The sequence below is a fragment of the Cladophialophora bantiana genome (assembly GCF_000835475.1).
Source record: "Cladophialophora bantiana CBS 173.52 unplaced genomic scaffold supercont1.22, whole genome shotgun sequence".
Classification (NCBI taxonomy): domain Eukaryota; kingdom Fungi; phylum Ascomycota; class Eurotiomycetes; order Chaetothyriales; family Herpotrichiellaceae; genus Cladophialophora; species Cladophialophora bantiana.
Genome location: NW_015971596.1, coordinates 367,786 through 383,757, shown reverse-complemented (window position 1 = coordinate 383,757; position 15,972 = coordinate 367,786). Strand labels below are relative to the sequence as shown.

The 15,972-nt window shown below is 53.2% G+C and overlaps 6 protein-coding genes across 6 annotated transcripts; 2 read left to right on the top strand and 4 right to left on the bottom strand.

Annotated features, from left to right (window-relative positions):
• Nucleotides 1-168: 168 nt before the first annotated feature.
• Nucleotides 169-2,112, bottom strand: Z519_11531 (uncharacterized protein; the record flags this gene model as incomplete). Its single annotated transcript, XM_016769242.1, has 1 exon — nucleotides 169-2,112. One exon carries the CDS (start codon nucleotides 2,110-2,112, stop codon nucleotides 169-171), a length of 1,944 nt encoding a protein of 647 aa, XP_016614615.1.
• A 1,141-nt stretch (nucleotides 2,113-3,253) lies between these two features.
• Z519_11530 (uncharacterized protein) lies at nucleotides 3,254-4,378 on the bottom strand (the record flags this gene model as incomplete). The annotated part of the gene is made up of 1 exon (XM_016769241.1): nucleotides 3,254-4,378. One exon carries the CDS (start codon nucleotides 4,376-4,378, stop codon nucleotides 3,254-3,256), a length of 1,125 nt encoding a protein of 374 aa, XP_016614614.1.
• A 1,283-nt stretch (nucleotides 4,379-5,661) lies between these two features.
• On the bottom strand, nucleotides 5,662-7,959 carry Z519_11529 (pre-mRNA-splicing factor ATP-dependent RNA helicase PRP43; the record flags this gene model as incomplete). The annotated part of the gene is made up of 1 exon (XM_016769240.1): nucleotides 5,662-7,959. One exon carries the CDS (start codon nucleotides 7,957-7,959, stop codon nucleotides 5,662-5,664), a length of 2,298 nt encoding a protein of 765 aa, XP_016614613.1.
• Nucleotides 7,960-8,906: 947 nt separating this feature from the next.
• On the top strand, nucleotides 8,907-9,986 carry Z519_11528 (triosephosphate isomerase; the record flags this gene model as incomplete). The annotated part of the gene is made up of 5 exons (XM_016769239.1): nucleotides 8,907-8,944; nucleotides 9,025-9,083; nucleotides 9,190-9,630; nucleotides 9,703-9,885; nucleotides 9,958-9,986. The coding sequence occupies 5 exons, from the start codon at nucleotides 8,907-8,909 to the stop codon at nucleotides 9,984-9,986; spliced, it is 750 nt and encodes a 249-aa protein (XP_016614612.1).
• Nucleotides 9,987-10,580: 594 nt separating this feature from the next.
• Z519_11527 (uncharacterized protein) lies at nucleotides 10,581-11,190 on the top strand (the record flags this gene model as incomplete). Its single annotated transcript, XM_016769238.1, has 2 exons — nucleotides 10,581-10,686; nucleotides 10,844-11,190. 2 exons carry the CDS (start codon nucleotides 10,581-10,583, stop codon nucleotides 11,188-11,190), a joined length of 453 nt encoding a protein of 150 aa, XP_016614611.1.
• A 1,288-nt stretch (nucleotides 11,191-12,478) lies between these two features.
• Z519_11526 (uncharacterized protein) lies at nucleotides 12,479-14,740 on the bottom strand (the record flags this gene model as incomplete). Its single annotated transcript, XM_016769237.1, has 2 exons — nucleotides 12,479-14,460; nucleotides 14,506-14,740. 2 exons carry the CDS (start codon nucleotides 14,738-14,740, stop codon nucleotides 12,479-12,481), a joined length of 2,217 nt encoding a protein of 738 aa, XP_016614610.1.
• Between the last annotated feature and the right edge of the window lie 1,232 nt (nucleotides 14,741-15,972).

The following is a 15,972-nucleotide window of genomic DNA, read 5'->3' as shown; positions in this document are numbered from 1 at the left end:
GGGCGTCTATTTTACAATCGGCCACCAGCAAAGGTTCGAACGGCGGCAACACCGTTCACAGGTTCGTTTCCTCTGCCGTCAGCGTCCTCCACATCCCTCAGCTTATCCATTCCAGCTATTACCTAGTGTGTCCTGATTCTTCCGCAAAGGGGAGGAGGGGTCGAGAGCTCATCTACCACCGCTCTCCACTCTATTGAGGAAACACACGCCTTCCACATGGCCCGTCTGCGGGAAGAAGTCAAACCCGCCCAGCTTTTCGATGCTGTACCTCCACCTGCCGCCGAATCCCGCCACCAGCATGCCCACGTCCCTCGCCTGAGTGTGGACGTTACAACTCACATAGACGACCCGTTTCGGGCCGAAGTTGCAGAGCTGCTGGAGGAAGTCCGGCGAGGCGCCCTTGCGGGGCGGATCGATCACCACGAGCGTCTGGGACGGCGGGAAGGGCACGTCGGTGAACAGGGCTTGGGCATCGGCGGCGATGAATCCCGTGTTACCCTCGCCGGCCTTTTGGCCCGGTGTTGTGTTATTGTTGCTGTTACTTTTGCGGTTCATTTTCGCATTGTCCCGCGCGCATGAGATGGAGAGCGCGTCGATATCGATGCCCAAGACCGACGAGAAGTACGGCGCGAGGGCGATGCTGAATAGGCCCGAGCCGCAGTATGCGTCGAGCAGATATTTAATTTTTGGGGGAGATTCTAGGAGCTCGCCCATGGCCGAAGACAATGGTCCTGATGGCGACGTCTTTGGAAGCAGGTTCTCGCGGATATAAGATAGGAAGATGGGCAGGATGGAATTGTTGTTCTGGAAGAAACTGTTCGCCCGCGTGGTGAACGTGTACGGCCCAATGTGCTCGGTCGTCAAGGCCTTGGGGTCGGACGTGTAGGTCTTAACGTCTCGGAAGCGAGGGTAGGTGTATGTGATTTCTGGGGAGGTTGGAGAAGGGAAGGAGAGCTCAGTCGACACGGGCTCGCCGGCATAGGCGAGTGGTAGGGACGACATATCTTGAATCGAGTTGGAGGAGGGAGTTTGTCCAGTTTCTCTGTCTTCTTTGGCGCTTTTGTTCACTCCCTTGTCCCTGTCGGCGCCTGACGAGGTGTCTATCGTCGTCGAGTTCTCACCGCACTGTTCTTCCGCCGCAGGTGACGGGATAATGTCGCGTCTCGTCGACTCCCTCAACAGGACAGTCGCTCCGTTCCTGCTCTTCCAGAAGGACTCGTGCATCTTCTTCCGCTCGATCTTCAGACCCTCGTTCAATATCGGCGTGCCGATCGGACACTGTTCAATGTCCAGGATGCGGGGTACGTTCTTCCTCATGAACCCGAACGGCGGCGGATCGTCGCCCTTTCTGAACGGTTTCGCCTTGGAACAGCCCGTGTAGTGGGGCGTCAGTTTCGTGCGGTAGCCATACTGCAGGGGCGATCCGATGGTGCCGTCGACGGCCGGGATCTGCGAAGGGTCCAGATTCGAAAAGTGTTTGAAGGCTTTCTCCACGATCGTCTTCTTGTGCACGAGCTGCGCCTCGTAGGGCAGCATTTGGAGCTGGCAGCCCGAGCAGGTGCCGAAGTACGGACACCCCGGCGTCACGCCCTCGCGACTCGGCGACGGGCGCAGCAGTTTGACGAAGTCGACGCGTGTCCACAACGGGCTTTCCTCACGCTGGGGAAACGTCTTGGCGAGAACTTTGTCCCCCGGCACGGCGAAGGGGACGACGTAGATCCAGTCCCTGCTCTCCGGGGCGTAGGCCAGCCCGTCGCCAGTGGACGAGAGATCCTCGATCTCCAGTTCGAGTTCCGTGTGCGGCTCTGGTCGCAAAAACCGCGACGGCGAAATCCCTTCGTGGGACCGAGGATCTTCCTGGCCTTGACCACCACGATCCTGTGCGCTGGATCCCTCTTCCCCTTCTGGAGAAGCTCCACCACCAGCATCACCTTCACTTCCACTATCCCGTTGCTGCTGCTGCTGCTGCTGCTGCTGCTTCTTGAGGAGCAGACCCTCTGCCTCGATAGTCAAGACCTGCTCTGGCGTACCATCCTTCAACTGAGACCGTTCCTTCTGGAGTCTGAGCCGCTTCGCACGGGCCAGGGGTCCTCTGTTGTTGATTTTCTCCATCCTCGCCGCAATCGACGCGGCATTGTACTTCTCCCCCGGAGATCTTGGTTTGCGGTTGGCTCTGAGACTGAATGGCTGGAAAAACTTCGCTGCTGATGGCGGTGAGGTGTTGCTGCTGCTCCTGCTTAGTCTATGAATCACTGTTCTGGTGTTGGCGCGACGGCGGGTGCCGAATGACAAAGCTAAAGCAGAATAGCCCGGTGCGCACTGAAGGGGATGACCCAGAAACATAGATTTTCCCCGCACAACAAACGGGCTCCGTAACTAGCCTAGAGTCGAGTCGGCAATAGATACTGCGGTTCTACGACTACCAGGTCCAAAGGAATCAAAAGGAGTCGAAATCGTGGTGTCGGAAAAATTTCGATTACATAATAATGCCAAGAGAATACCCGGCCCAATCAAACAGTGCCAATTATACTACACGCACGAGTATGTACATAGACAGAGAGGGCCGTGGCATTGTCGTTTCCTGTGTCAACATTCGGATCCTCTTCAGCCTCACCAACTTCCTTCCCAAATGCCCAAGTAGACTGGGCATCCGCTAGTAAGACGTGATATTAAGCTGTCCATTAGCTGCGAATAGGCCCCTGTTTCCGCGCCGGAGAGTTTCCGCTTCCTTGCCCCAATGATACGGGATCGTGACCCGATAACAACATGTCTAACCACCATCCCGGCATCATTGAGGCCTCCTTGCATGTACAGCGAGAACAGCAAGCGATTGCATTTATAGCACAAGATCATATGACCCGGTCTGGAATGTACCTCCCCTTTACCCATTACCAGCTGAGGCACGACGTGGACATCGTATAGCTGACTAAGAGTGTCGGGCCAAGAAGGATGCGTCGTTTGAGAATCCCGTTGGTGGGTGCCTCATTGTACAGTGCCGCGATCAATGACCCATCTAATGTAATATGGCGGTGCTTTTATGATGTGGATTAGGAGGGTTAGGGTAGTGGCGTCCCTTTCTAAGCCATTATTCGGTAGCCGAGCCTGCCAGAAGGCCGTTGTCATTGGTTTGGGCAAATATCCGACCTATCTTGTGAGGGGTTTCCCAGTAATGAGTTGAGCCTGCACAGGCGGCTTGTAGAAAAGACCGTCATCCGTCGGTCCGATTGCACTGGAGATGCGTGTGGGACTTCTCTCAGTCGTCGGTATCGAAACCCCTTGCTGGCGTTCTCGATGGACTGCGCGACAATTCTGCATGCAAATCAGCCACTGCCGGACGACTGCGTAATCGCGATTGTCTGTCCAGCCCTCCGCCTTTCGCCAGGCTGTTGTTCTTCGGTCTTGACTCCAAAAGAGGGCTTCGAGCTTCTGCGTCGGGGTGGTTCGCCGAAAAGCGTTGCGCGGCTAGTTCAACAGGGCCTTCGACATTGTGATTGACAGGGGATCTGGATTTATGGCGCCTATTGAATTCATCTACTGTCAGGCCAAGTCCCATTATTTCTCGAGGTTCTGTGTCTTGAGGGTTGGGAGCTCGAGGAGAGTAATAAGCAGGTGCAGGCGAGAAAGGACTTTGCATGGCGGAAGCGCTTCCGGGATATTGGGGAAGCGGTGTCAAGACGGCACCGGAAGGATCCTTATAGAATGGCTTGTATTCTTGTGGCCTTGGTCCAGGCTGAGTGGATGCTTGCAGAGATTGTTTCATTCTTCTTCGTCGGACAAGGCAAAAGATCGCAAGCCCAATGATAATCGACAAGGCCACAACGGCGGCAGCGACACCACCCGCTATAGCGGCTGTATCAACTGAGTTGGAGATTGGTTGAGGCGATGCTGTGCTCGATGTCGTCGTAGCAAATGCCGATGAGCCAGAAGCTGAACTCGAGGTTGCAACCGAGGCGGGAACTGTAAAGGTCGAACTTCCAGCTACGACCACCGTATGAACGCCGGCTGGGCGTAAATCAGAGGCAGGACATCCTTGGCCGTTGCACGGATTGCTCTCGCAGCAGCCCTGGAAGGTAACAGAATTGTCGGCGCAAGTGTACCAGAGTCCGCCATATGGACAGGAATGGTTGGGATAGTCTGGCACGGGCGTTGTGACAGGGCCAAAGCCCATAGGATACAAGTTGTCTTGAGCGCACATCTGTCCAGAGCAAGGGTTGCTTGAACAGCATCCGATGAATGTTGGATAGTTGACATCTTCACATTTCCACCACTCGCCTCCAACCGGACACGACACGTAGTCGGAATCATTGAAACTGTCTTGTCTCCGGAGATGGGCCACCAGGAGATCGGATGTGTAAAGCGAATGATTGTCGGAGACCATGATCCCTTGGATCCTTTAGTGATAATTCGACAAGTCTGGCATCGAAGAGCATTCGCATCGATGGTGCAAGGCGAAGACGAGGGAGAAGAACCTCAGGAAAAGCCAGTATCGGAGAAATACAAGCAACGGGAGCTATTAAAAGGATAAACGTCAGATCTTTGGGGGACGACCTGCTAGGTGGGATGTAAATAATTGGCTTTAACGAACACCGCCAAAGGAATAAGAACAGTTAGGAAGCATTATACACAAATGGCCACAAAGCCTGCGACCGGCGGAGGCACCGTAGGTATGGTCGCTCAGTGCACCGCCCCTCCTGGTAAGCGAGCGACGGTTTAGGCGGGCAATATTCGGGCTAGCGAGGGTCATTCCTCCAGCGGGGCAAGCTGTTAAGGCTCTCGAACAGGGTGTAGGTCGAATGCCAATGCTTGTGCGATGAAAGCAGGCCTTCAGCCCAAGTCGTTCGTCGTTCGGCGAGACAAGCCACCGGGAAAGGCATGCGAGCTAGCGAGGAAAAGCTGGTGAGGCTGAATTCAAGGGTGAAGCAAAAGTGAGACGCCCAGGGATGCCAGAGACTCCGCGCCCAATGATCATTTCGCACCGAAGATATAGCTTGCCATCGGTCCCAGACCGCTCTAGACTTACCTGAGAGACGGCCAGAGACCTGATCGAGCCATTGATGTGCGTGACTGGACCTAGTCTGGGAAAGAGAAGCTAAATACTGGGCAACAATTTGTCAAGTGTGTTTTTTTGTCTACTTATAATCGTATTCGATCTGCCTTGGCATGTTTGCAAGGGCCAGCACGGCCGCGAGGGCGGAATCAAGCCCACTTGGCCTGAGGCCACCATGTCCCCGGGCCTGCGCCCATTCCTACGCCTCGTTCATGGCCTCTATCACTCCCCTGGGGTCTTGTGGTGCGTCCATATCTCTATCAATCGTACAATACAAAGAATATCTGGTTCATGCGGTGAAACTGTAGATGTGTGGTGTCCCGTTTCCCGGTGGTGCGGAAAGATGCTCGTACGTAAACAAACCAGCTTAGGAAATGCTGACATGCTGCAGGCGAATCCTTCACCGCTTGGAGATCCCTTTCCGACTCGACATGGGTTTATATCTGTTGGAGCTGCAAAGAACCCGTAGCGCCTCTCGCCTCCCACGGCGACCTTGGCCATTCACTTATGTTGCCCCTCGTAGGGCAGAACCAGGCACTGCCTCGCTCAATCCTGCAGTACCATGAGGCCATCTATGGCAAGATGTCTAACCTGTATCGTACGGAGTTGCATATTTATCGCCCGCCTTTCATCTTCTGCCGCCGAGCCACCCTCTCTGCAATCCTCTGAAGCGCCGTCTTGACCTCGCCCTTGGGAAAGCTGTCTATGTCGTAATAACCGGGCGCAATATCGAGCAGCCACTCGCCTCGGACACTCGTGACTGTCCGAATATAGTTCTTGCTGGTAAGCACAAATTCGTTGTAAACCACCCATTCGCTCTCTTGGCCGAGGACCGTACTCGGGTGCAAAAGTACAGTCTGATTGTCTTTGACCGTCGTGTAAGTCTTGCCGTTGGCTTCTTTCTTCGCCACCTGCATGAAAAAACCAGACACGAGCGCACGCCGGATGTTCTCATAATACTTCTTGTCCTCGAACGGCGTTGACATCAATTCTAGTTCTTCCCGCTCCATGATTCGTTTCAGCTGCAGGCGCACATTATCCGCAGACTGGAGGGCTCGGAGACTCAGGAAATGGTCGTGACACCATTGTCGCGGATTAGCCTGTGCCTCAGGCCCTTTGAAAGCATGGTACACGTTTAGCATGGTCAGATGGTCGCCATCGGGGTGAGCGAAGAGATTTTTCATCTCGTCTGCACGTTTTCGCGCCGATGCAGGTCTCACAAAGATCTGAGGCACCGACAGTAAAGCTGTCAAGCTCAAGATCTCGTTCGAGCAGTAAAACTCGGGCGAAGAGATGAGCATGACCGCCAATGCCGGATCTAGAGGGAACTCGGACGCAAGCCTGCCCATGGTTGTCAAGTTTCCATCATCATCCAGACATGCGAGATAGTTCAACTCTTCCAATGCTCGCATTAAGGTCTCTGGAGCAGGAGGATCCATCAGGTCAAAGTGCACGAGATCGTCAATCCCAAGTTTCTTCAGCTCTAGGACGGTGGACGACAGGTTGGATCGGAGGATCTCGGGGTATGTTTGCTCAATCAGCTCCTTCTTGAAGGCACCCTCAGTATACAGCCGGAAACACTTTCCAGGCCTAGTACGACCGGCACGTCCAGCTCTCTGTTGAGCAGAGGCCTTGGAGATGGGTGAGACGAGAAGCGACTCAACCCGTATGCGTGGATTGTACACCTTTTGTTTGGAAAAGCCAGGGTCAACCACATACACTATCCCGTCAATGGTCAGGGACGTCTCTGCAATGTTGGTGGCGACGATGCATTTTCGCCCCGCTCGGCCACCAGGTCGTCGCGGCGGCGGGGCTGGTTCGAAGATCTTCTGCTGCTGTGCGGGAGGCAAGGTGCCATAGAGGGGGTACACTTTCATGGGTCCTGCATCTGCCTCACGGATCATTTCGTCGGCTTCCAGTGAAATCTTTCGGCATGCATCTTCGATTTCTTCCTCACCAGTGAGGAATAGGAGGATGTCGCCTTCGGGTTCCGTGGCGTGTATCTGCAAAACAGTTCTGATTGCCGCCTCCACGTAATCCGGCTCGGGCTCTTGGGTGTAGAAGATCTCGACAGGATGCGTTCGACCAGGGACGGCGAGCAAAGGCGCATCATTGAAATATCGCTGGAATTTTTGAGCATCCAACGTTGCAGACATGATAATCAATTTGAGGTCTGGTCTGCGCAAAACCACCTCTTTCAGTAGACCCATCAACACATCCGTGGCTAGTGTCCGCTCATGGGCTTCATCGAGGATGATAGTGCTATACCTGGTGAGCTCATGGTCGTTCATGGCTTCTCTCAGTAGCATGCCGTCCGTCATGTATTTGAGTATGGTCTTTTGGCTTGTCATGTCCTCAAATCGTATACTGTAGCCCACTTCCTCACCGAGTTTGACATCTAACTCGTTCGCGACACGCTCGGCCACTGACATGGCGGCCACTCGACGGGGTTGGGTGCAAGCGACAAGTTTTCGTTCTTGCTGTGGCAAGTCATCGTAGAGGACAAATTGAGGGATTTGCGTCGTCTTTCCCGAACCCGTCTCGCCCACGAAAACCAGGATCTGGGATTTCTGGTACAACTCAAGAAATTCGTCTCGTTGGGCATGGACAGGCAGATCTCTTCTGGTCCGCAAGATGGAGAAATATCGATCGGAGTGTGGACGGCCTGTGAAAGGGTTGACTTTGGCGTCTTCAGCCTTTTGAGCTAGAGCAGCGGTGGTCTTGTGCCGCTGGAAGTCTACGAGGGGCCCGTCACTGCGAATGGGAGGGGTTGAGGAGCCATTTGCGTGGCCGTTCGCGTCGTTGTCGTACCAATGAGCGAGGTAGGGATTGTCTTTAGGATTCATCTCGCCAGCGGTCTTCTGGCGTTTCGCAGGCATCCCGTCAGGATTCTCTGTGCGTTTGCCTGCCATTGCGGCTGGACACTGGAGGAAACGAGAAAGAGATGAGAAGGCGCAACCAGTCAGAGGAGCGACAAGAGAGGGGTAAGAATTAGAAAAGGCGAGACAGAGCCAGCGCGAAGGCTATCAGGTGCCTGTTGCCCTTGACTTCTCGCAGTCTGAGTGTGGATTTCCAAACCACTCGCCGCCTGTTTCGAACTCGCAAAGTGGAAAATATTTTGAGAACTGCGTTTTGGAGAAAGTCTGTCCGGCGCGGCGTCGATACGGTGAAGCATATGCTAAGTATCAAGTGCAGTTTCACCTTCTTCCGTCCTGCAACTCACTTTCTCTCTTACCCATATCCTTTCCTCCAGAATAGTTGCCACCACTTGACGCTCGCTTAGGGAGAGAGCTCTCCCTAAAGCAGTCGCAGTAAGTGGCGTGGTCTGAGGAAGCCTATTCTCCCCGGCCGCAGTTGACGGCTTCCTGCTGTTAGAGAACCGCAGATCTCATGCGGGCTCTGGCGACAATTAGTCGCTCCCTTGACACTGAAGAGAGAGAGAACGTCGTCTTCTCTCATTTACATATTTAGCGGTATCTAGAACAACAGTCAATTTATCCTGCTGCTTCATATACGCCAGAAGGACGATAATAAAACGGAAGGATGCATGGACCGAGATGCTCGGAAGAGCTTCCCTCACGCAACTGCCCCTCGACCGGCCTTTATTGGCAGCCCCGCCTTGCCCACCCCCCCCGTCGTGTGCCCGATGTCAACAGATTCGGTGCAGGAAAGCGAGCAGAAGCATTTCTCCTGCTCTGGTGTTCCCTAGATATTCATTCTTGTGTTCATATACCCCCTTGGAGCTCTGCCTCCACATTTCATCCTTCCTCGACCCGACTCTGCGACAGCATATCCCCATCAACAGTTCGACTACTACTGCCCCCATTCTCGCTCTTCGGCCGCTTGTTCCTCATTCAAGATGGGTCGGAAACCATTCGTAGGAGGCAACTTTAAGATGTATGCAGAGACAATAGAGACCAGAATCAGTTGTTTTGTGAGAAGCCAAAGGCCCATGACTGACGCAACCCCTCCGGCAGGAATGGGACGATCAAGTCCATTAAAGAGATCGTCCACAACTTATCCACGTCCAAGCTCGGTATGCTCGATCTTTCCATCCCTACTTGTTCAGTACACGTCATCTGCGCAGCCGCGACAACAGGTGGATTGCCCAAGTATTCTTAACTGACAATTGCGTCCTCCAGACCCAAACACCGAAGTCGTCGTCGCACCTCCAAGCCTGTACCTGCTCCTTGCCCGAGAACATCTCTCTCCCAACATAGAAGTTGCAGCACAGAATGTGTTCGACAAGCCCAACGGAGCCTTCACTGGTGAAATCTCAGTGGCGCAATTAAAAGACAGCGGTATCACATGGACGTTGCTGGGTCACTCGGAGCGCCGCACCATCCTTCGAGAAGAAGATGAGTTTGTGGCTTGCAAGACCAAAGCCGCACTCGATGGGGGAATCGGCGTCATTCTGTGCTGCGGTGAGAGTCTCGAGGAGAGGGAGAAGGGTGTCACGGTCGAGGTTGTCACGAGACAGTTGGAGGCAGTGAACAAATCTATTGGCAAAGACGGTTGGAAGAATGTGGTAATCGCATACGAGCCGATCTGGGCCATTGGGACTGGCAAGGTCGCAACGACTGGTAAGTGGAAAAGACTCGCCGATGACATTCCAACATGCGGAATGACTGACTACCCACCTCGACACATTGCAGAGCAAGCACAGGAAGTTCATGCAGCCATCAGGAAATGGTTGAGCGAGGCCGTCTCGTCTGAGGCCGCTGAAAACACCAGAATCATTTATGGTGGAAGCGTCAACGAGAAGAACTGCAGAGATTTGGCCAAGCAGCCCGACGTGGATGGATTTTTAGTCGGTGGTGCTAGCTTGAAACCCGCCTGTAAGTAAAGGCCTCGTTCAAAGCACAGCTTCTGCATGAACGTGAGAAAATGCTAACGCTTCTCAACCACAGTCGTGGAGATCATTAACGCCTTCACTTAGATTGCTGGGTGACGGGAAGAGAGCCGAGTCTGCTCCTTATCAGTCAAGGCTTTGTCACAAACGGGTCGAATTGCTTGGTCAACGGTTCGAAAGTCCCAAAATCAAATACTACCTGGCACGCGAAGAGCTGCTTAGAAAACGACGGAAACACATCCAAATTACTGTCTAGTTCTCCGTTGGCAGACAACATCTATCTTGGACAAGGGGTTAGATCATCTGTTCTCACAAGTAAAGTGCCAGAAGCTACAATAAGAGCCAGAGATCCAGTAGTAAAATGTTCAGCAGGAGCGTAGAGGACCCTCTCAAGGAAAATTAAAGGAGGTGGTATCGAGTGCCTCGTAAAGAAATCGTCCCGTCGACGAGGCTGAAAATTTTATGCGCTTTGAGTTTGCATGCTCCGCCGAAACTCTGCCCTTCGAAATTTCGCATTTTGGAGACAAGAGCATGCGAGCTTCAAGTTTCTTGCACAAGTATTTCCATCCATCACCATTGCCGTCTCCATCAACTCTTATTTTACTTTCGGAACTCTTATTCTTCATATCTATCAGTGTACACATTTCAAGTCCCGCTGATAGTCCCGGAGACTAGAGCAAAATGGTCAAGCTTGAGGAACTCGAGGACGAGCACTTCGTCAACAAGCCAGACACGACCAAAGACGGCGCTTTGCTGGCTGATGACGATGAAGATTACACTGATACCGGTAAGAATTCTCTCCCTGTGTACTCAACTTCCGTGCTGTATTGCTTCACACGCCATCATCACTCCTATTCTATCATCAGACTCCTATGAGACTATTCTATTGAAGTCCAAATGAAAGCCTATCTATAGATGAAAATCTAATAACCCATCTCCTCCAGACTCTGAGATCTCGGAAGACGATGCTGTCGAGGCTCCCCTAGACGAAACACTTTTCGACCGTCTCTCTGCGCTCCGCGACATCGTTCCTCCAAAGACCCGTGCCAGGCTGTACTCCGCCACCCAGTCCCTCTACTCGGCAGCAAATGCCTCGATCACCTACGGTGGAAAGAGCTTGTGGGTGATCGCGACCAGCATCCTATTATTGGGTATCCCCTATGCGCTTGCGCTGGGCGAGGAACAGCAGTACATGGAAGAGGAGAGGCAGAGGGGGATGATGGAACAGGGCGCCCAGGGCATGATTCAGGGCGGCCAGCAGGGGCAAGTCGACGCGAAGCCGGCGTTGTAAGATAAATTTACAAAGTGAAGTGCAATGGGGACGGGTCGTGATGGGGATGGCATCGAGGCCAGACAGATGGCATAGGGCAGAGCTACACGGTGCAACCCATCTTCTCGGCTCCTTTGCAAGTGTTGCATCTAGGATGCCTGCACCGTCAGCGTGGGAAGTCTACATGGCTAATGGATGATCTCCGCTCTGCTTCTTACTGAAGATGATGGAACCCCCCAGGCCGTCATTCTGTGCAAGCCGAACGAGAACAAGGTGGTTTGGTGAGGGAAGGGGGGGGAGGAAAACCGATATTCCCACCAAGAATCACGAAAAAACGAACTGTACAATATCTACCTAACCTGGTTACCTACACAAACCGCGAAAGGGCGAACAACACTCAACCTCAGACAGGTCCTCAGGACAGCCAGTCCGGCTTTGAAAGCGGTTGATTACTTGTTGTTGCTGTTCTCGGTGTACGTCTTGGAGCAAATACACTGGACTCTAATCCCGTTCAGGCTATGTTTCCGAGTGCGTCTGTACGCACATTCTTTTACAGGGAAAGATGTACGTGTACCGTAGAGATGACGAACTAAATAGACTCGTCTCGCCTTTCCTTTTGCTTACCCCCTGCCCTCTCCTTCCCTCTAGTGCTCCCTCTCCCTCCCTCTCTCCCTCTATACGTACTATATATATAATGCGTAGGTATCCTCTCCGCAGTCGTTACGGCCACTCCGTAAACGAATAGAAAGAACAGAGATCCAGATGATAAATCGGCCCTAGGTATCCCGCCCTCCTAAAGGACTCAACCCTATTAATATTGGACGAGGAGGAGGGAGAGAGAAAAGTAGGTAGAAGAAAATAAATAGACGGAGGAAACGAAATGGCTCGTCTGGAAAACTGGGCATCGGAACGTGTCTAGAGAGGAAAGGAGGAGAGCAACAAGGTGGTTCGCTCAGCTCAAGCCAGGCGGGCGCTTCCACGCCAGTTTCTACATCCCCTGTAATACATATCCGAGACGGACGAGATGAAAGAAGGAAGGTGTTGCCTGCTTGGAGAAGCCGACAGCTTGGTTTCCAAAGTTGTTGTACATAACAACCCTAAGCCTTCAGCCTTCAGCGCTTATCCCTCAGCCCTGCTCTTTTCGTCCCATACGCCACAGTCCAGATGGCAAGGCCTCTGTCCCCAAAAGTCCCCAGATCATAACATGTTCAGATCGCCAGAGTGTGTTCTAGAGCACCGTGCCCTCCCCAAAAGCCTGCGAGAGCCGCGGATGTCATCCATATACTTTCGCATCTACCTTGCTGGCTCCTTATCCACCCTCTGAATCCGATTCCATGGCCTTCGCCACCCAGTATTTATCCTTATCCCATTCCCTGACCATCCCATCAGTCGTTACACGGATCGCCCCGACTCTTCCTCTTGACCTTCCACCTCTCTTCTCAAAGTCCTCCATCCCCAACCTTGCGTCGTTAAGATCATTTTCAAACTCTCGCCAAAATTCCCCAATCACACCCGTCTGCTCCATGCTATCCACGATATTCTCCGCTTCCTGCTCGCGCTTCTTCTTGTTCATCTTTTCTCGCGCGACAATGGATTCTGCAGAGAGAACGCCCTGAGCTTCAAGATAGGTCATGAGAGATTCGTTGAGGTGATGTTTCCAGTGTGTGAGTTTGTGCCCCATTTCGGCATTGGCGGCGCAAAATCGACCGAGATAAAAGCGTGTCTGCGACGAGGAGATGACATGGCCATGTTCGTCGTAGGTGAAGCTACCGTTCTCGTCATCGGCGTCTTCGTCCGATTCTGAATTGTCGACGGGCTCCAGTGTTTTCTTGTAGTATGGTTCGCCGGAGAAGACAAATTCATAGCGAGCAGGGTTATTGGTCCGGTTACAAGCATCGCAGGTTCGCATGTGTTCATCGTCTTCGCCTGGCAGTGCCACTACTTGCAAAGTCGGTCTTGCCAGTATCGCTCGTTTGAAGTCGGTACTCCATGCTGCAGAGATGAGTCTACTCCCTGCTTGAGCTTTGACTTGGTCATCCACCCGGTCGAAGGCAAGATTGTACACTGGATCCTCGCGATTGAAGGCTGGAGCGATTTTGTTTTTGACCATCCACTCGATGATGTGAGGGAAAAGGTCCCTTGGCTTGGCCGAAGCAAACGATGTGAATTGGAGAGGTATATCTGGATGTGGTCGACCGAGTCTTCCCCTCGAGTCATCAACAACAAAATCATCATCTTCTCCCTGCTCGGTATCTCCATTATTATCGCCTGACTGGTCCGAGGCACGCACAGAATCCGAAGACCGGTCGCTCCAAATATCGTAGGCGGGCTGACCGATAAAATCAATGTCAACGCCTTCTGGTCCTTTGTCCGAATCTTCGTCGGAGTCATGAACTCGCGGGACTTTTTCGCCCGCACGTCTTCGCTTTAGGAGCTGCAAATGCTCTCTAGTCTTGTCTCGCTGCGTGGTGACGGGACCACCTCTTGTCCGCGCCCTCGGCTCGCTTAGTTCCTGGTCCGAATCTTGCAGGTCCTGTAGGTCTTCATCGAGTTCATCCTGCTCTTCCTTGGTCCGCGCACGCGATGGCTTGGAGGGTTTGCGGTTCGATAATTTTCGGGACTTTGTGAGCGGTTGTACTCTTACTTCATCGCTCTCGTTACTCGAAGAGAGGTATTCGACTTCATCGTCATCCACCACGAAGTTATCGCCTCTGCTTTTCTTCCTCTTCGGTGTCGGTCTCCGATGACTCTCCTGGTCTGATAGGTATTGTAGCTCATCGTTATTGACAGTGAAAGGATCATCCTTGTCTAGTCTAGATTTCCTCCGAGACGATGGCTTCGTCACCATTACAGGATCATCATCACCACTCGTCTCAGGTGATCCAAGGTCGGAAAAGGTGGCGCATCGATTGACTGGGGAGGAGATCCGCACCGACTGTCCAGTGTGGGGACTCCCTGACCGCATTGAACGCGATGGCCGTGGTGACGGCCTGCGGCGTAATCTCCCTGAACTCCGCGGGGGTGGTGAGCTGGGAAATCCCGCACCTGCATCTTCACCTGAAATTGACACCTGCCTCACAGGCGACGAGAAGTCGGCATTTAAACGCCTTGATTTCCTGCGTGGAGGTATACTGGATGGTTGCACGGACTCGAGAGGAGACGGCTTGCGTTTCTTCTGGGCCGGGGAGATCAACTCATCCTCACCAGATTCGTCGGCGAGGTCGATTTGTCGGACTCGATTGATTGTGGGCGATGAGGGAAAAGAGGTGTGCGGCGGCATTTCAGCTCGTTCTGGAAACGGTCAGTTTGATCAACGGCATGCCAACTGGATCATACGTTGAGTCGAGCGTTGCAACTCGGGCGGAAGTTCTAGGGTCGGCGGACACGAAGGTTCGGGAGAAGGTTCATCTGGCCTTGGAGGAACCCCAGCAAGCCGGTTTGGTATATCTGGGCTGGAACTTGCTTGAGCAGGAGGTGAAGAAGGAAGAGACGAGAATTGTAGGCGAGTCTGTCGCTTTTGATCGCGGAACGGACGTTTTGGAGCGCTCGCTCTGGAGGATCTAGCTGCCATGGCTCGCAGCAGCAAGGATGATCTTCTCAGGTAGTCTGATTAAAAAGATTACAAAAGACCTTGGTAGGAAGGAGTATATTTAAACAACGCCAGCCATGAGAGATTGGATGTAAACTGCGCGTGTTTGTACATATGTACTTGGTACGGAGTACAGCGGTCAGGTTGTCTGCAGCGGGGAAGGCGGCGTTGGAGAACGAAGCGCGCTAGCACGTGATATGGCTTTTAAGAGGGAAACTGTGGCTGGTGATATGTGATGCCAGCCTCGGCCACTAATTACCTAAGATCTCTTGGCAAGGCTCTGATTGCAGCGATCATTGGCGGGTAACTATTCCCAGAGCCTTGGGCAATCTGGACGTGACTGGAGCCTTCCAAACGTCATTTTTGTGGAGAGCCATGCACGGTTTGCCAGTCTTTCAATCAAGCCGTGACCTGCAAGAAAGAGATCCCTCGTTTGATCGTGATCGACGTCCGCAGTGACCGGTGATGACGAAAACGTCGAGAATTCAGGGCCCTGGAGATGTCGTTGGAATATGCGACATACGAGGACTTGGACAGCACCCTCCTGGACAAGCGGCTTGACCACCCATGGCAACCGCGTCAGTCATGTCATCAGAAGCTCATCAATATAACCAACCCCGCGAGCATCCTGAAGAGGGACAGAGGCGGGGGAGATGTAGAGAACGAGGCGAACAAGCTCGTCGTCATGATGTTAGCTAACTGAGGTTGCTGAGGTCAGAGGTGACCGAGGTGGCTGGTGATGTCATGACGCCTCGTTGGATTTTTGGGGGGTCTTCGCAATTGATATCCGCACCATCATCTTTTGACTTTACGACGCCTTGGACATGTCCACATTGTTTCGGCCAAAGATGATGCTCAACCACTGACGACCAACTCTGTTTCTGGCGTCTTCTGCTGAGTGCAAGCCACAGTTCTGCCGATCCTTGGTCGATTGCGGCAAGATTGTGGCCAGATCGCTCTCCATCTTGGAACAAGCAGGTCGTGTTGCGCGTGCTCCTTGCTCCTTGCTCCTTGCTCCTTGCTCCTTCTGTTCAGTCTTCAGTGACGCCCTGTGCCACCAGCTTGGCTGTGAGGTAATAGTAACACCCCCCCCCCCCCCCCCCCCCCCCCCCCCCCCCACCCCCTCCCACCTGGCAGTGGAATTCATAACTACATCACCTCCTCACGTCTGGCCTGGCTTCCTCCTTCTCATACCACGTCTCACCCGTACTGTG